This window comes from Castor canadensis, chromosome 9 (assembly GCF_047511655.1).
Source record: "Castor canadensis chromosome 9, mCasCan1.hap1v2, whole genome shotgun sequence".
NCBI classification, from domain to species: Eukaryota; Metazoa; Chordata; class Mammalia; order Rodentia; family Castoridae; genus Castor; species Castor canadensis.
In genome coordinates, this window is record NC_133394.1 from 80720915 (window position 1) to 80741330 (window position 20416).

General features: G+C 39.3%; 1 protein-coding gene across 1 annotated transcript in view; it reads left to right on the plus strand.

Annotated features, from left to right (window-relative positions):
• The first annotated feature begins 8998 nt into the window (after window positions 1-8998).
• LOC109674355 (broad substrate specificity ATP-binding cassette transporter ABCG2-like) overlaps window positions 8999-20416 on the plus strand; it is a 55431-nt gene continuing 44013 nt past the window's right edge. The window contains exons 1-4 of the mRNA XM_074041778.1: window positions 8999-9100; window positions 15083-15264; window positions 15464-15465; window positions 19814-19851. Coding sequence (XP_073897879.1) covers window positions 15102-15264; window positions 15464-15465; window positions 19814-19851 — 203 coding nt within the window. The 5' untranslated portion in view covers window positions 8999-9100; window positions 15083-15101. The remainder of the gene's footprint in view (window positions 9101-15082; window positions 15265-15463; window positions 15466-19813; window positions 19852-20416) is intronic.

Below are 20416 nucleotides of genomic sequence, written 5' to 3' on the forward strand. Positions count from 1 at the left end.
GAACAACACATGAGCAAATCTCAAAATAGAAACATAGGGTGTAAAAGAAAGCAGGGGAATATGACTCCTTAAAAGGTTAACAGTCATACCAACAGGATTTGGTGGATAGTGAAGGGGGTGACTCTTCAGTTGATGGTTCAGAAGAATGATAATAAGAATGTTTCAGGAGATGGAAAGAAAACTTACAAAAACAACTTGACGAACTCCAAGAAAACAAGGATGAAAAAAAAAAAAGAAAAAACTCCAGAAGACTCAATGAAATCAAAGACAATTTCAACAAATATGGTTACAAAACCAAGGAAATTATTTAAAAAAAGAGATAAATGAAATAAATAAGGCAATACAACATGTGAAGAAGGAGCTTAATGAAGATATGGAAAGTCTGAAAAAATTACACAGAAAGCCTAGAAATGAAGAGTTCCTTAAGTCAAATAAAAAATACAGTTGAAAGTCACTCCAGCAGACTGAAACAAGTACAAAACAGAATATGAAGGTTTGGTGAAAAAATAAACATTAAAGAAACAGAACTATACTTAGGAAAAAGACTGAAGAGTTGTGAAAAGAATATCCAAGAACTGTGTGACTCCATTAAAAGACCAAACCTAAGAATTATGGGTATCAAAGAAGGAGAAGAGGTGCATGTCAAAGGTATAAGAAATACAATCAACAAAATAATAGTGGAAAGCTTCCTAGATTTAAAGAAAGTGATGCCCTTCCTGGTACAGGAAACCTCTAGGACACTGAATAGGCATGACCAAAATAGAACCTCTCTATGGCATATTATAGTTAAAGTAATCATCAAAGAGAACAAAGAAAGAATATTGTAGGTTGTAAAAAAGAAAAATCAAATGCAATATGTAGGTAAATACATCAAAATAGTAGAGTTTTCAATAGAAACTTTAAAAGCAAGAAGGACATGGAGTAACGTATTTCAAGTATGGAACAAAAACAATTTCAACCCTAAGGTACTCTACCCAGAAAACTATCAGTCAAAATTGAAGAAGAAATAAAATCCTTCTGGGCTGGCAGAGTGGCTAAACTGGTAGCATGCCTGCCTTGCAATCATGAAGCCCTGAGTTCAAACCTCAGTACTACCAAAACAACCCAAAAAACCTTCCATGATAAACAGAAACTAAAACAATATGTGACTGCTGAATTAGAATTTGAGAAGATCCTCAAAGGAATCTGACACACAGAAAATGAAAATAAACATAGCCGTGAAAGGATGGGAATTATTAAATCTCAATAGAAGAGCAGACAAATGAATAGAGAATAGCAGAGAATTAATTTCACACACACAAACCCTATACAACAAAAACAGTTAAATGGAGGAATCACCACATACATATCAATATTAACACTGAAAATTACTCCCCCATCAAAAGACATTATTTGGGAAGCTGGATTAAAAAGGAAGAGCCCACAATTTGTTGCTTACAAGAAACTCATCTCAAAGACAGATAAAAACATTGGCTCAGAGTGAAAGTTTGAAAAAGTGTTACCAAGCTAATGGCCCCTGTAAACAGACAGGTATACTATATTACAGATAAAGTAGATTTCGAACCTAAATTGGTCGGAAGAGACAAAGAAGTTTAATTCATCTCAAACACCAACAAATCAAGGTACTCATTAGAGATTACTTTGAAAATCTATATTCCCAAAGAAGAGAAGTCCAGGAATTGATGTATACACTGTGGTGTTCTAAGAGACCTTTAAAGAAGAACAAATATCAACAGTCCTCAAACTCTTCCATGAAATAGAAAGGGAAGGAACACTGCCAAACTCATTCTATGAAGCTAATATTACATTCATTCCACAACCAGACAAGGACACAACAAAAAAAGAGAATTACAGGCCAATTTCTTTAATGAACTTAGATGCAAAAATTCTCAGTAAAATATTGGCAAATCAAATTCAACATCATATCAAAATGATCATACACTATGATCAAGTTAGTTTTATTCCACTGATGCAAGGATGGTACAGCATACACAAATCATTAAAAGTAATACAGCATACTACCAGAAGCAAAGACGAAAACCACATAATCATCTCAATGGAAGCAGAAAAAGCTTTTGACAAAATTCAACATCCTTTCATGATAAAGGCTCTGATGAAACTAGGAACAGAAGGAATGCACCTCAACATATTAAAACTATATATGACAATCCTATAGCCAACATCACACTAAATGTGGAAAAACTGAAAACATTTCCTTTAATGAGGAATGAGACAAGGGTTTCCACTCTCTTAGTCTTGTTCAACATAGTCTTGGAATTCCTATCCAGAGCAATAAGAAAGAAAGAAGAAATAAAAGGAATTCAAATAGGAAAGGAAGAAGTCAAATTATCCCTGTTTGCAGATGGCATGATCATATTCCTAAAAGGACTGAAAAACTCCACCAAAAAACTCATAGACACATAAATAGCTTTAGCAAAGTAGAAAGATGCAAAATCAATTTATATATATTGATTTTCTATATACCAATAATGAACAGATTGAGAAAGAATATAGGAAAACTATTCCATTCACAATAGCCTCAAAAAATATCTAGGAATAAACTTAACAAAGAACGTGAAAGACCTCTACAATGAAAACTATAAAACATTAAAGAAATAAATTAAAGAAGACTATAGAAGATGGAAAGATCTCCTATGCTCATGAATTGGCATAATCAGTTCTGTGAAATGACTATAGTACCAAAACACATCTACATGTTCAATGCAATCCCCATCAAAATTCTAATGACAGTTATCACAGAAATTGAAAAATCAATCCTAAATTTATTTGGAAGAACAAAAGACCGTGAAGAACCAAGGCAATAATGAACAAAAAGAGCAACATTGGAGGGATCACAATACTGAATTTCAAACTATACTACATGGCTAATACAATAAAAAGCATGATACTAGCACAAAAATAGAGAAGATCAGCAGAACACAACAGAAGATCTAGATAAGAATCCATGCAGCTACACCAACCTGATTTTTGACAAATGTGCCCAAAACATACAAGGAGAAAAGACAGCCTCTTCAACAAATGTTGCCAAGATAACTGGATATCTGTCTGTACAAATATTAACTCAAAGTGGATACAAGTGTGAATATTGAATTTTTAAACCTGTTGAAATCACCATAAGAAGAGGATTAAGGAGAAAGAAGAAAAAGGGAAGAAATGAATGGATTTGGGATATAACACATATATACATGGAAATGTCATACTGAAACCTCATATAGATTTTTTTAAGCTTTATCAGTTTTGCATTTACTCATGTGTACACATTGCTTGAGCTACCTCCCCTTCCATGTATAGATAGTTTAAGCAAACAAAAATGTATTTTTTTCAAGAACAAAGGACAGGAAGGCAAAATAGGTCCTCTCTGTGTGTTGGTAGCAGTGGGACAGGGAAGATATAAGGAAAGGGTGAAGGAGGATTAATATGGTAGAAATATTACGTACTCATGTATGAAAATGGAAAAATGAGACCTGTCGAAACTTCTAGGAATGGGAGGAAAAGGGATGAAGTAGAATGATGGAGGGTTGAATTTAACTAAGATGTATTGTAAACACTTTTGTCAATGTCACAGTGTACACCCAGTAAAACAATAATACTGTATTTTAAAAAATAAGTTAAATTAAAAGAAGAAATTAAAGCCACAGAATAATAACCAGATATAACCATCATAAAATCAAGATGCCTTGGTCTCAGATTCCAGATCTCATCTCACAGGTTAAAGCTGTCACTTTACACAGGAAACAATTTCTTTGCTAGCTTTGCATTGTACCATATTCACACAGAATGTGGTGGAGATAAAATATGGACGCATTTCTGAAGACACTCAATAAACTACACATGCCATATATAAATGCAAATTACTACATGTAAACTGAAGCATTAGTAGGCCTGAATGGATTTAGTTGTCATCAACTTACAGAAAAGTTCTGTGTATCAGAGAATGAGAAGCACTAGTGAGCAAGAGAGAGACAGAAATGGCAAAAGGGTCACCAATCAGTGAGAAGCTCCCTGTGCCAGCCAGCACTGCAATGTGCATGACAGCATCCTCTCCTCCCTCCCTGCGAGGATGACAAATGCATGAACCAGTCTTGTGTACAGTGTGAGGACGCATAACAGAGGTGGGCCCAAAGTGGCAGCACAGCCCAGAAAGCACCAGTTCAGGTGAGTGCCAATCAAGTTTTCCCTGGAGTTGTCTCCTGAGCTGATCTGGAAGGAGGAAGGTTGACAGATTCTTTGTTTAGCTTTACTGTAGTCAGGCTTCTGAGGCTTCTCCTAGGCCTACCTGTGCACTTCCTTATAAAATGCAGCTTCAGGAAAGAAATTTGCTAAACTATTTTAGTTGCCATATATAAATGCAAAGTACTACACATAAACTGAAGCATTACTAGCCCTGAATGGATTTGGTTATCATCAACTTGCAGAAAAGTTCAAACCCCACCCTCAATATAATTACCTTCCACATCTGACCAGGTTCCTCATCGTTGACATCCCCCAGGTGGTTTCTGATCACTCTGGCCTTTCTTCAGCAAGAATACTGTCAGGTTAGGAATTCAAAGATTCCTCTTAATAATTTTTCATCTGCTGCACCTCCCCCACCCCACCTGCTCCTTGGCCAAAAATTCCTACTTGCCCATGGTCATTCAAGATTGAGCCCAATCTCTCTCACCAGTGAAAGACCCTGTTGGCATGGTTCCTATACTATTGTGATGGTCTTGAATAAAGTCTACCATATCATTCCTTCACAAATACAGTTAATTAGTTCTTTCTTTAACAGGAGTAATTAGATAACAGGAAGGGAATAGTATTGACCAGGATGCCTTTTGGAGAACAATAGTTGGCTTGCTGAGGTAGAAGTACTGGGTGTTAATATGGGGTGGCAATTCAAGTAAGCAATGACCATAGAGTGAAAGGCTAAACCACAATTAAAATATTTTAAAGTTCATGTTGAAATGAGGTGATTATAGCATGTCTAATGGAAGACTTGCCATATTATTTTAGATTCAGAAACACTAGTGCCTGGAGGCAGTGCCTAAGAGTCTTGAAAATCCATGCACAAGGAGACTAGTTCCCATACAACCCATGGTCCACTTTGTATTCAGAGTCATCTTAAAAGTTAGATGAAGCTTATCACTCTCCTACTTAGAACCCCAGCTTTAAGTGCAAAGCCCTATCACAGCCTACCAGATTTGCCTGACCACTTTCTGTCTTCATTTGATAGTACTCTCTTCTTGTGCCATTTAGTCACTATCTTCTCTCAACTTCTGAAATCTTTTGAGCATTTCATCCCTCAGAACTTTCACTCATGCAGTTCTGTCTTTATTTAACTGGTTCTCCACTCTTGCTTCATGCTTCAGAGGAGTCTTCCCAATAGGGTACCCACCTCCCTAATATGACTCGCCAAACTTAGAGGAAGAGGCTAAATCTGTTTTTAATTTAATTAGATCTAAAACAGTCACATGAATAAAAAATGAATACTCAGAAGAAATAGGGGAATTGTTTAAATAGGGAGAAGTATGATGCATGCAATAAGACAGATTTTAAGAGCCTCTTGTGAAACAGATTGGAAGACCCCACCTCTGTCACAAGGGCAGAGCTATTAATATAAACCTTTCTTGCCAGCACAATGTTTTATGTTTACTTTCCCCTTAAATAAGCTATTTGGGGTCCAAAGCAATTTCATTCCATAGTTGACCACTAACTGTTAGACCTTTCCTTGTGCCAAGAGACAACCAGACTGCCCTGATGCCAGCACCCAGTTACTTTGAACACTCCCTGGACACCTTGAGGAAGCTACATGACAATCACAGTTTTCTACTGAAGCATGTCTCCAGATTCTAAAGGTATTGCCCCACCAAACAACTTATACTAGACTTCTTGCCACCAAAAGCCTTGGCAATCTCTAAATGACCCTGCAGCTGTTTTCTACTCAGGCCAGGGGGTACACTCCCCCGATGATCCAGCAGATGGCCTCTGACTGGTGTAAGCACAGTCCTTTATTTGCATAAGGGGCTGCTATGACTGGTGATGTGAGGGCCTGTGTGTGATTGGTGGGAACAATCCTTCCTTTTCATGAAGGGACTGCTATGCTTAGTGCAGAAGCCCTTGCCACACCTCCTTTTTGGCTCTATAGCAGGCTGTTTGTCTCATCTTGTGAGCAGCTGGAAGACACTCTCCTGTGTTACCCACTGGTGTTTCAATATTAGGCCTAATAAAGGCTTCTTTTGAGTGATCATTTCTTGTCTGATGTTGCCTTTCATCACGAGCAGAGCAGCTGAGTGGTAACACAAAGAAAACAGAGGCAGAGACAGTGGCAGATGAGGCAGTAACTGTGGCTGCAGTAGCAGCAGTGAGAGCAGAGCTGACTGTGGCAGCAATGGAGCTGACACAGGCAGCCAAGACAGTTGTGGCTTTGCAGGTCAAGCAGGGCAAAAGCAGACACAACATCACTGCTGGTGGCCAAGGCAGCTCTTGCCCTGGTGGTAGTAGCAGCAGCAATAGCAGCAGAGCAACTGGAGTAGAAGACAACAAAGGCAGTGGTAAAAGGCAATGGCAGAACTTGAAGCAGTGGCAGAGGCAGGAAGGCAGAAGTGAACAGCAGCCAAGGTAAACACGATGGGGAACAGAAGTGGCAGAGACAGTGAAGGACAGCAGAAGTAGAGAAAAGGTGAGAAGGCGCAGAGCTGAGGCTGAGGAAAGTCAGAAGGCTGCATCAAGCCAGAGAGAAGGGAAACTGCAGACCCTATTGGCTGGAGGAGTTCCAGAGACTTGTAACACTTGCTGTCAAGGGTTATGGATACCCACATTCAAGACTCAAGAGCTGTAGGGCTTATTGCAGTAGGGTGAAGTGTCCTGGAACCCAGGGCCAGAGCAAAGCTATTAATATTAGAGTGTGCCACCTGCTGCACTTGCTACTGTCAGTTACTACTGGCTGCAAGTGATTACAAAAACAGCGAAGGGCCTGGAAGGGCTTCTCCTTGTCTACCCATGGTTCCTATCCAAGTAGACAAAAAGGACCCCAGTCAACTGATTGCTAAATTTTGGATGTCACTCAGGTGTTGGGTAAACATCCATGTGGAGATAGAGAACATGACTGAAGCACATTTGGATGGGTGGGATGATGAGACAGGTTTAGGACAGGTGGGGAAGAGATGCCTGTGAGATATTCCATTGCAGATGTCCAGTAGAATGTGGCACAAAATCTAGTTTATGAGAGAGGGATGCAGCTAGAGAGAAGGACTAGTTGAAGTACTACTTGAAATTTCCTGGAAAAGACCATCTAAAGGGAAAGCCTAATACCCTGTTACATTGTTTAACTGTTTCCGAAAGAAGAAACCAAGAAGGGGAACAGGGTAAAGAGGAACACAAGAAGAGAAGGAGTGAAAGAAGGCAGTTTCTGGAAGCCAAATGCCACTGCACCAAACACCCGTGAGATGGAAAAGAGTGCAGAGGATTGTGCAATGAAGAGGTCCCCAGTGATCTTGGGGAGGACTTTTAAGATGCAGAATCAACAAGGAAGTTCATGAAGTAAAGCTATTAAAATCTTCACAGGCTAGGGGTGTAGCTCAGTGTAGAGTGTAGGCATGCCCAAGGCACTGCATAGATCACAAAAATAATAAAAATCAATAAAAATTAAAAATAATGAAAAGTAGATAAAAACTAAAATCAGAATAAAAAAATAGGAGTCAAACAGTGGTAACATTTGGAAGGGATAATGACTAAGAGGGTGACTGAGGGAAGTTTCTGGAGTATTTTGTTATTAACTTTTTGAGAGATAATCTCACTATGCAGCCTAGGCTAGCTTTGAACTTGTGTGCTCGGAGTACTGGCATGAGCCAGCATCCCTGGTGCTTCTGGGGTACTGCTAATGCTATTTTTAAAAATCTCTGTTGCTGATAGAGAGGTGTGCAAGCAATGTAAGCATCCATCAAATTGTCTAGTCAGATTTTCTGTTTTTGTATGGCTTCATACTTTGATAAAGAGTTTACTTAAGCAGAAGAGTTTCATGGATATTGAAACTGAAAATGGTGAACTCTCAACATTTTACCTTTTGGCCTATGATGTAATGACACTTTACATACTCTAGTGAATTTCTACCATACCATGTGACTCTCCTTCCAGGTTGTTAATTATGCATGCCTAATTAGGGTTATCCCCCATTCCTCTTAACCTCTTTTTTTTTTTAATCTTTTTTTGAGGCAGGGTCTCACCATGTAGCCCAGGCTGGCCTGCCTGCTCCAGCCCCAGCCTCCCTAGCCCTGGGGTGACAGGTTTGAGCAACCACTGCAGACCACCTACTTCATTTTATAGGATTTAGTTACCTGTGAACTTCATAACCAGATAAGTTATTTCTTAAATGATCTGCTATGTAAAGAAAATTGTATGAACCAAGAAATAAAAATCCAACCATCTCTGTCCCCCACTTCTCCCCTCGCCCGCCCCCTCCCCACGTCCCCACCCTTTCTCTCTCTGCTCATTTTTCCCATCTGTAAAAGACAGGGTATTGGGGGGGGGGTTGTACTTGCGGGCTCCTGGACAGTCCTCTCCTCCTTTGGGTGCTAATCTCAGCCACTCAGGCGGCGCCCTACTCTGCTCCCAGTCCGACCAGAAACTACAAGGGAGGAAAAGGCGGCCACTGCGCTCTGGGTGCTGAACCCAAGGTGTGTATTTGGAGCTCGACGCGCGCCGCCCACGCCGCCTTTGCAGCGCGTTCCCGCAGTTCATGCAGTCCCCTCAGTCCCGGAGGCCATGCAGCCCCTTCCAGGTGCCCGGGCCACGCATCTCCAGCTCCGCTGCCCGCGGTGCACAGCAGACCAGGGAGCACGGCTGTGCCTGGTGTCCCCAGGGTCCCGCAGAGTCTCTAGCGCGCAGCACAGAGTGCGCCCAGCAGCCTGGAATGGCGCCAGGGCCTTTGTGGGGAGCTCTCATTATCAGGAGCATTGCACAGAAGCTCCATGTCACTGATTAGAGGTCTGTTCGCCAGGCCCATAGGTCATCCTGTGTCAGTCATAGTCACTGCCCTGTCTCTGAGCACAGGAATCCTGAGTTCTCAGCCTTTGGTTACCTGGAGCGCGATTCATTAAACTTAGTGAGTAAACTCCCGCTGAGTGTGGCAGGGGAGGGCGGCGGGTGTCGTGTGTGCATTTTGTGAGCTGAAAGGAGGTGACTGGAAGATCCCCCCATCCCCCAGTTTCATCTGAGAGTAAGTGCAAAATACAAATGCACAACTCAGAGTGGCTTTTCAGAAAACAGTGAAGTGCCAGGGACTCAGACATGGTAGTGTGCTGTGGCCCACCTGGTAAGGGACACCCTGTTTTTCTCCAAACCTGTGAGGACCAGTGTAGTTGATGTTGGATGAATAAAACTTACTGAGCACTGGAGTTACTACAGGGGGAGGAGAAATTTGTTGACATCAGACTTTAAGGGAATACATGAGTCTATTCTTTTTCTTATTCACATGGTATAAAATTTGTCTAGGGGACCTTGAGTGGCTCACTACCTTTGGATAGTTGAACTTTAATAATTAACTTAAAATTAACCAATTTATTACAATATTTATTAAAAGTAATATTGAAAAAGTTTAAATACAGAAAAGAACAAGATAAAAAAGATGAATCTACCTGCTTAAAAATTTATGTATCTGTATTGTCTTGTTTTACTTTCTTGTGTATTAGTAGAAATGTTGAGAACTCACTCCTTTTCAGAAAAAATGCAGATTCATTGTCAGAAATGTTTATTAGACATCTTTCTTCTAGACCTTAGGCATTATACAGACATTCCCTTAGGAAAGACATTCTTTTGCATCAAGATAGATTACAATACACACATGTGCAAAAGCGAGCTTTGCATTTATAGTTATTAAGCACACATGAAGCATCTGAAGTGAGCATAAGTTTGAAAAATGAACAATAAAATGCAACCTGGAGTGCAAGCTGCCATGAGGGAGCACGCTAGAATTGACATGAGCAGCTGAAGGGCCCTTTGCTCTTAGTGAAGCTGCATGCTGGATGCCTTAATACAGAGGGATGGATCAGCTCCACAGTTCAATGAAAACAAAGGGCAAAACTTGCTGACTCTTCAGAAACTTTTCCTGGCATTTACATGTAAGGCCTTGGAACCTTTTAGAGCAGGCTCAGGTTGCAAATTAGTTCTTAGGCCTAGGTAGTTTAGGTAGTTCACCTGATTAAGTCCTTTAAATTATCCTAAAGGGTTAAAAGGAAGACTAGAAAGTAATAGGCCTTGTGTTCTCCCTCTGAAGGCTCTCTGAAGGCTTACAAATCACTGTCCTACAAAGAAAGGGTCATTGTAGACATCCCCTTTCCCAAAGTATTCTTTACCTACTCCATTTAAATTCATAAGAGTTTCTCAACAGTTTCCATCTTACATACAAAAGGCAAAGTGTTTGGGAATGTGTTTTTTCAAAGATGATGGTCTTGATACAAATAGGAACATACAAACATAAGTTAGAAAAAAGCTGTTACTACTAACAATTTTTAGTTGCGAAGATATCCGCTACATAAAGTGTTCACCTATGCTTTGCACTTTAGAAGGCTTGTACAGTGGGGAACACAAATATACTTAAGAAGCCAATGTAAATCAGTATCACAGCTACACAGAGACCCTTTGTATCTATTAACTTAGCTTTTACTTTTAGTGTAAAGTTGAGAATCTGTGCCTCTGTAGGACAAGTGTGCTTTTAACAAGCCTACATAGAATTATAGCATTGGAAATCATCAAAGGATAGCCTTAGATCTCTTACAAGTTTAGGAGACAGTGCTAATGACCACAAGTAGGCTAATTACCTGAAGAACATGGGCAATCACCTGATTTGTGACTCCAGGCCTTTAATTCCTGTGTCCATTGTGATCTCTTGGTAGTAATCTCAGTAAATAGCTAAAGGAGGTATATATTTGAGGCAGAGAGCAACTCTCCATATAGCAGAATCATCTGTAGAAAGAAAATGTAAGGGAAGTGTGCTCAACTCTTGACCTGAGTCTCCTGTTATGTCTATCAACATTTGAGGTCTCAGAATCTACCTGGGTACTTTTGCCCTTGTACAGTTTTCATTTGTACTCTCATTAAACAGGAATATGCAATTAAAAGTATGGAAAATGAAAAAAGAGAAAACTATTGTTTTTAATGCAGATTATTAGGATAAAAATTATTAATATAATAGGTAGGTATAATAGACTACACTTTTTCCACTTTTTAAACCTTGAAATTGTGGCCTCACTAGGTAAAATGCAGCAAGAAGTGAGAAAATAACTAAATACCATGGGTTCCAACATTGTTGAGGGCAAAGCCAAAAAGTATTATTAGAAGCTGAGAGATTGTGGAGAGGTTTGTTACAGGCAGCAAGTAAAGAGAACACTGGAGACAATTTTCAAAGTAGTGCTCTCATCTCAAATAAAGAAAGCAGGAGATTTTATTGATGAAACTTCTGCATATTCATAAAGAAAAACATCACATGTAGCAGGGGCACATTGCCCAGCATGCTGGTTGGGGTCCAAAAGAAAAAGTGGTGATTCATTCATCTGTAGGAAGAGAATTTAGCTATAATGAGGATGTTTGTTCCAGGACACCTAAAAAAACCATGAGCCACATGGTTGTTGTTTTTAAGTTTCTCCAATGAGCCTTAGTTGAAATTAAAAAGAAAACAAAAAACAAACAAACAAACAAAAAAAACCAAAGCAAAACGAAACAAAAGAGCAAATATTTGCGGATGCATTTCCAATCTTTTAATGTGGTCTCCTCCTCAATCCATCTCCAGCCATGTAGAAGCCTAGCCCTAAAAGTTCTTTCCTGGCTTAACAGTTAACAAAGAAAGGGAAATGGACAACTTCAAAAGGGGAAAGAAGTCCTATGATCTCATTTGAAGGACTTTGCAAATTGATTAAGATTCTGGGGGTAGGTGGATTCTGAAGACTGCTGGGGGTTTTATCTAAGGATTTAAGACCCACTGTTTATCTAAGAGTCCTAAGACTCACCTTCTGCAGAGAGTTGGGACACAGTGAGAAAAACTCTATTAGCATCTGCGGTGCTCTGGAAACCAGGACATAGCATGAAAGTGGAGGTTGATTTTTGTCACAGGGAAATGTAGTTGTGATCTGAGTGAGTAGTTTTTTTTTTACATTAGAAGATGATGGTGCTACTCCAGTGAGAACAGCACATATGACTAGAAAGCTGGTGGCTAAAGGGGAAGATTGATGTGTTCTTCAATCAATCTAAACCCAGTTTGCTGTATTCACTAGAGACTGGCTACTTTGAAGTTGCTGTGATGCTCAGGTGTATTTTTTTGTTTGTTTGTTTTGCAATCCTTACTATATTTGTTGTTTCATTTTAGGATATTGCATTCTTCCATATTGGTGTTAGAAATAAAATTTCTTTCCGTTTTCTTTTGCTTTGCTTGCTTTCCCTCCCTCCCTTCTTTCCTTTCTTGTATAACATGCTTCAACTGGATGGTGTGCCTTGATCCCACCTGTCTAATCTTTTGGTTGTGAATTACTAAGTCCCTGCACCTCTCTGAGAAAAGTTGTGAGATCCCTCATCAGACATATGAGTTGCACACTTAGCCCATTCACAGGGAAGACAAACTTTACCCACAGACTTCTGACATTGTTTCTGTGTTTAATAAGTCCTAGCCTTTGATTTCTATAGGCATGAGTGATTTTTCTTGATTATTTGAGTTCTGTTTATGGCCTTCTATTAGTGGAAAACTGCAAAAGTTCATCTCCATCCTGAGTCAATAACTATTTAAAGTTAAGTCAACATGTTATTTGATTCTTTTAGTAAGTCTTGGGAGAAGGTCGGAAAAGCATCCCCAGAGGCTGAATATCATATAGGGGTGGCAGCAGAAGTGATGGCTAGTGTTTAACATGGACTATTTTGCTTTCTGCAGATATAGGGAGATGGCTTACAAAGTTTTTAAAGTAAAAGAATTGTGCCTTTTCTTTCACTGCTTCAGGGGAATAGAATTTTGGCTAATTGCTAACATTCCCTGGGATCACAGATTAAAATTCAGCTTTAATTTCCTAGGTATAAATCTTTAAAAAATTTCTTACTCTTCCAATTTCAAAATGAATAGAGTATTGCAAATGCTAAGTTTTCAGAAATAGAAACAATTATTCAGAGATTAATTTGAGGTTTTGCTATGACATGCCTGCATGTGATTTTCTTATTTTTATTTTGCTTTGTATTCCTAGCACTTCTTAATATGTGACTTTAAACCTTCATCAGTTTTGGAATATAATCGGGCAGCATTCCTTTTTTCTGGGCTGGTGGAGTGGCTCAAGTGATAGCGTGCCTACCTAGCAAGCATGAGGCTCTGAGTTTAAGCCCCAGTACCATTAAAAAAAAAGAAGCCTCTTTTCTTCCTTTCTTCCCTCCTCCATCCTTTCTTTCTTTCTTTCTCCTCCTTCTCCTGCTCCACCTCCCCCTTCTCCTTCATCTCTACCTCCTTCACCTCTTTGTCCTCCTCCCGCTCCTGTTTTTCTCCCTTTTTTTTAATGGATTTAGAACCCTGGGCTCAATGGATTCTAAACATACATGGTACCACTCCCCAACTAGGCCAGTGTTTCTTTAAATACCGATCCTGTTCTGTGACTACTCCTGTCACAAGTCTCCAGGTGTAGCTATGCCTGACCTTTTCCCTCATGTCCCCTAGATCCTTATGCACTTTTGTGTCATGCTGAACTTTTCTCTTCTTTCCATGGTGATAATTTTCATCATTCAGAACGTTTATTCTGGATGTTTTCTATGTGTTATTCTTACAGTTTGCTAATTATCTTTCTTAAACAGATGGTAAACTCATCTGTTAATTCTCAATTATGGTTGTTTTCCATAGATTCTGGTTCTTTGGTAATTATCTTGTCATTTATTTTCTTGAAAATTCTCTTTCTCTCTCTCTCAGCAATATTGGAATTTGAACTCGGTCTTGTGCTTGCTACACAGGTGCTTTACCACTTGAGTCATGCCTCCAGTCCCTTTTTATGAGTATGGTAATTTGTTGTTTTAATGTCAATGCTTGATAACTCTAGTTTGAATTACCTGTGGGTCTGTTTATATGTTCTCACTTTTGGAAATTTAGGTCATGTTTTCTGGCATGACTGGAAAATCTTGATTAAAATTTTGGCTGACGTTTTATCCTTGAGGGTGGATTTAACTGTCTTCTTGCAAAGTCTGAACAGATCACCTTGATTAGGTAGTGGCTGGTCCATTTTGGGTTTGATGAAATAAGCAGGGCATAACTCTTCTGGGATCTCAAAGCTTAGAGATTCCAGGGTTCCTTTTCATTGTTTGACTAACTCTTTTTAAGAAGTTTTACAATTTGTTTCATGAAAAAATTTTAAACCTTGTTTATAACCTTGATATTGTGTTTTTTGCTTTTAAGATTTCAGCTGCTTAAGTATTGATTTGATGGCTAGACACATGGCTCAAGTCCTCACAAGCACAAGGTCCTGAGTTAACTATTTGTTTGATTTACTTTATCATCTTCATATTTCATTTTAAATCTTCCTGCATTGCAAACAAGTTCATAGCTTACTTCTTACCTGATCTAAGAAGCATAACAACCAGAGAACAAAGTCTGGAGTTAGCAATTTGGAGAAAATTCTCTTGTCCTTGACTGCTTGGCTGAAAAGTGCCTCTTGGTAATAACAGTATATTACACTTGAAAAATCTAAGAAAATGCAAGGAATATGATAGTGATGATGTAATCTGCCCTGAACCTAAGTCCTATCATAGTATACTTTTCAAGTCAGGCCCATCTAACTCTCAGCCATTCTTTTTTTTCTCACTGAGTTTTGAGTAATTTCCACATACTATTTACTAGTTAGAGCCCACTTATTTCTTAGGAATGTGATATCTAATTTGAATACAGGTATTCAGAGTTGTGTCTGTCTCCCATTATAGGTTCTGAAGCTGTTCTTGTCACAGGGAAGTGTACTGTCCCTTGGAAAGGAATCTGCTCATTGCGGTGCAACTTAAGTGAAAACTTTCTTTAAATTTACTGTTATCTATTACATGCTCATTTCTCTGGACTATCAACTGCCTATTGCTTTTCCCTCTACAGAAAGGCAGAAACTCTCCAGATGCATTCCAGTAATTACCAGGTTTCGATCTCATTGCCAGAAGAAGACACCAGTGACCTCCCAGGGACGACCCTCAGTGACATGAAGACAGTTCCCAAAGAGGCAGTGTTAAGTTTTCATAACATTACCTACCGAGTAAAAGAGAAGAATGACTTTTGCCTTGGTTGGAGAAGAAGAGAAATACTATTATATATCAGGTATGTTCATGAATTAAATATGTTCATGTGTATTTACCTGCAGTGAACTTCATAGGTTTTACCTGCTACTAGTCAGCAGCTGTGAACATTTGTACAGATAAACAGATGCACACTTTCATTTCTTTTGGCTAAAACTAGGAAGGAACTGATTGGATCACTTGTTAGGTGTATGTTTTACTTCACAGGAGCTGCCAAGCTTTCTAATCTCATCCTCCTAAGTGTCTAGGATTGCAAGTGTGACCAACAGTGCCTGGTTTGACAGGCAGAAAATATTTAATATAAGGCAATATATGAAGTCAAAATCAATGAGATCTTAAGATCCAAATCAATGCAATTGTTGAGTGGCTTACTACTTGTGGATAGTTGACTACAAAAAGAACCAAGGGTCTAGAAGAGCTTCTCCTTGTCTATTCATGATTTCTATCCTGGTAGATGAAAAAGACCCCAGTCTTTTGGGTGCCACCTAGGTTTTGGGTGAGACATCCATGCAGGTGATGGTATTGTCCATCCAGCTAGAGAGCATGACCGCAGCACGTTTGGATGGGTGGGATGATGAGACAGGCTTAACACTAGTGGAAGAGAGATGCCTGTGAGATATTCCATTGCAGATGTCCAGTAGAGGTGGCATAAAGCATGTGGCTGTGAGAGAGGACTGCATCTGGGCAGAGGGACTTAAGAATCTCAAGAGTATAAGTGGAAGCTTCACGGAAAAGGTCACCTAAAGAGAAAGCTGAGCACACAATTGTACAAAACACATTGTCTAATTATGTTTCCAAAAGAAGAAAACCACAAAAGTGAATAGGACAAAGAAGAACACAGGAAGAGAGGCACAATCTGTTGGAGTGTCTCAAGCAGTAAGAGTGCCTGCATAGCAATGATGAGACCAAGAGTTCAAATCCCAGTACTGCCAGAAAAAAAAAGAATACGATAGGAAGAGAGAGAGTTATAAAAGCTAAAGAAGGGAGTTTCTGCCCTGTATAGCTATCCTTATCTCAACCATCAAAACCCCTTGTTCCTTCCTATTATTGCTTATACTCTCTCTACAACAAAATTAGAGATAAGGGCAAAATAGTTTCTGCTGGGTATTGAGGGGGGGGAGCGGGAGGGGGCAGAGTGGGTGGTAAGGGAGGGGGTGGGGGCAGGGGGGAGAAATGAACCAAGCCTTGTATGCACATATGAATAATAAAAGAAAAATGAAAAAAAAAAAAATCAGAGCAAAAAAAAAAAAAAAAAAAAAAGAAGGGAGTTTCTGGAATGCCACAGTCCCCACCTGGTGCCCTGGCCGCACGGCCTCCACTGCCCTCTGTCTGCCCCCCCACAGCCCCTCAACCGCCAATCTCTGCAGTCCCCACAGTTCCTGCAACCACCCCCCCAGGTGCCCAGGCCATGCTACCCTAGCTCTGTTGCCTGTGGTGTGCAGCAGACCAGGACGCACATCAGTGTAGGTGTCCCCAGGGTCCCACAGACAGGGTCCCACAGACAGAGTCCCCACTGCGCAGCACAGAGTGCGCCTTGCAGACTGGAATAGAGCCAGAGCCTTTGTGAGGAAGCTTTTTCTATCAGGAGCATTGCACAGAAGCTCCATGTCACTGAGTAGAGCCCACGGCCTGAGGCCTTTGTGCCAAGCCCATATGTTATCCTGTGTCAGTCATAGTCACTGCCCTGTCTCTGAGCACATGCATTGAGTTCTCAGCCCTACTTACCTGGAGCTCCATTCACTAAATCAGGTGAGTAAACAAGGCTGAGTATAGGGGGAGCGGGCGGTGGGTGTTGTGTGTACATTTCGTGAGAAAACAGCACACATTTGAAAGGAAGTGACTCAAGGACCCCTCAGTCATCTGAGAGTGAGAGCAAAAAAAAAAAAAATGCACCACTTGGAGTGGTTTTCAGAAAATGATGTGATGTCAGAGACCCAGACATGGTAGTGTGTTGTGGGCCACCTGGTAAGGGACAACTTGCTTTTCTCCAAACCTGTGAGGACCAGTGTAGTTGATATTGGATGGATAAAGCCTACTGTACATGGAAGTTACTACAGGAGGAGGAGAAATTTGTTGACATTAGTATTGTAAGGGGATAAACAAGTCTATTTTTGTTATTCCCATGGTATGAAATTTGTCTAGGGGACTTTGCATGGATTGATGCCTGTGGATAGTTGAATTTTAATAATTAACTTAAAGAATTAATCAAGTTATTGCAATATTTGTTAAAAGTAATATTGAAAAAGTTCAAGTACAGAAAAGTATAAGATAAAAAAGATGAATCTACCTGCTTAAAAATTTATGTATCTGTATTGTTGCCTTGTTTTACTTTCTTGAGTATTAGTAGAAATGTTAAGAGCTCACTCCTTTTCAGAAAAACATACAGATTCATTGTCAGAAATGTTTATTAGACATCTTTCTTCTATACCTTAGGCATTATACAGGTGTTCCCTTAGGAAAGACATTCTTTTGCATCAAGATAGATTACAATACACACATGTGCAAAAGTGATCTTTGCATTTATAGCTAGTAAGCATCTGTGAAGCATTTGAAGTAAGTTTGATAAATGGACAATAAAATGCAACCTCGAGTGCAAGTTGTGATGAGGGAGCACACTAGAACTGACATGGGCAGCCTGAAGGGTGCTATGCTCTTAGTGAAGCTGCATGCTGTGTACCTTAATGCAGAGGGATGGATAAACCTCACTGTTTAATGAAAACAAAGGGCAAAGCTTGCTGGCTCTTCAGAAGTTTTCGTGGTTATTTACATGTAAGGCTTTGGAATCATTTAGAGCAGGCTTTGCCTGGGAATTAGTTCTTAGGCCCAGGTAGTTTAAGTAATTCACCTGCATTGAGTCCTTTAAATTATCCTGAAAGGGTAAAAGAAAGACTCAAGAAAGTAACAGACCTATGATCTCCCTCTGAAGCCACTGTCCTACAAAGAAAGGGTCATTGTAGATACCCCCTTTCCAAAGTATTCTTTACCTACTCCACTTACTTAAATTCATTAGAGCTTCTCAACAGCTTCCATCTTACATATAAAAGGCAAAGTATTTTAGAATTTATTTGCTCAAAAATGATAGTCAACTAGGCATACACAAACAGAAGTAAGAGAAAAGCTGTAACTACTAACAATTTTTAGTTGGGAGGATAACCACTACATAAAGTGTTCGCCTACACTTTGTACTTTAGAAGCTTGTACAGTGGGAAACACAAATACACTAAACAAGCCAGTGTAAATCAGCATGACAGCTACACAGAAGCCCTTTGTATCTATTAACTTAGCTTTTACTTTTAGTGTAAAGTTGAGAATCTGTGCCTCTGCAGGACAAGTGTGCTTTTAACAAGCCTACATAGATTTATAGCATTGGAAATCATCAAAGGACAGCCTTAGATCTCTTACAAGTTCAGGAGACAGTGCTAATGACCACAAGTAGACTAATTACCTGATGAGCATGGGCAACTCATATATACAATAATAAAATGCTTAGGGTGCAACAGGTCTGATCAAGATTTAAATGGCAGGACTGTTCAAATGGCAAGGGTTTTTCCATCTGAATGGTACCAAATACAAATAGAAGAAATGCTGACCATTTCATTGACTCTTTTGTAGGTTTCACATCTAGATACAATAAGTACTGTATACAAGAGAGTATTAATTGGTTATATTGCATATATGAAAGTCATATATGAAAGTCATATACTGTCAACTCTACAAACTTGTACAAGTTAGACAAAGCTTAGATACACAGCAGATTCAGCCCTCAGATGTGTACACATGTTTAGTCACAGACATATAGGATGTCAAACATAGTAAAATAATGCAAAATAATAGTTGTTTATCTAACTAGAGTTATAAACCAGGTTTAAACCAGGTTTATAAAGTGATCATTTAAAAACTAAAATTTTGCTTAAGCAAATTCTGACTGTGTTAAAACTAAGGTCTTGATGCAATGACGGGCTTCACAAAAGTGATAAAAACAACCCATTTTTTAGTGTATATTAATGGTACAATTCCCGGTGCATTTTCATACATTTTCATCTTTTCTGACTAATTTTGGCTTGATGTCTGCTTCATCAGATTTGCGTATAGTTATTCCTGCTTGCATTTAGATCCCATTTGATTGGAATATCATTTTCCATCTTTTCACTTTTAGTCTGTGTTTATCTTTGCCTGTAGTTGAGTTGCTTTGCAGATAGAAAACATTTGTGTTGTAATCTGGTCATATGATCTACATCTTCTAACTGGAAAGTTAAGATCATTTATATTTAGGGTTATTATTGAAAAGTATGTGCTAATTCCTGTATCTTTGTTGTTGTGTTCTTTTCTGGTTGCTTTGAATACCATGCGTTCTTTTTTTTCCTTATTTGTTTTAGAGGCTTGCTGGTTTACATAGTTAATGATGTCTGATTTTCTCCTAATTCTCACTTGTTTATTCTTTAGTGAGACTTGTTTTTCCCTGAGCTGTCATGTCTGTGAGACGACATTATCAGAAGAAAACAACAATGACCTCCCAGGAATAACCTCCAGTGACAAGAAGAAAACAGCTGAGAAAGAAATGCTATCAAATATTAAGTATGTTTATGAACTAAATAGATGACTTTATTCACCTGCAGTGAACTTCACAGGTTTTCCTATTACTAGTCAGCAGCTGTGAACATTTGTAGATAAACAGATACACACTTTCATTTCTTTTGGCTAAAAGTATGAGTGAACTGATTGAATCATTTGGTAGATGTATGTTTTACTTCACAGAAGCTGCCAAGCTTTCTAAAAATGGTTGTACCATGTGCATCGACCTTTGTTTGGGATTCTGAACAATGAATGTGTCATTGAGGTTTTCCTGGTTAAGTCTGGTAATTTGGTGGAAAGAGGCCTGGCTGGATGATTTACTGCTTTTTGATCTTGGAGATATAATTATATCCTCACAGGTTGTTTTCCAATCTGTGAAATAGAATATGCACTGATGAATTTTCTGGGACAGACACTTTTGATACGTGCACACTCCCATATTTGACTAGCCAGAACACTACGTCCTTTCACTTGCATACATTCTGGAATTTCAGGTGCTAACCCACTGCAGGTGATGTCAAAATGATCATGTGGCCATGTTCCTGTCTGAAAATTGCACCATAATGTT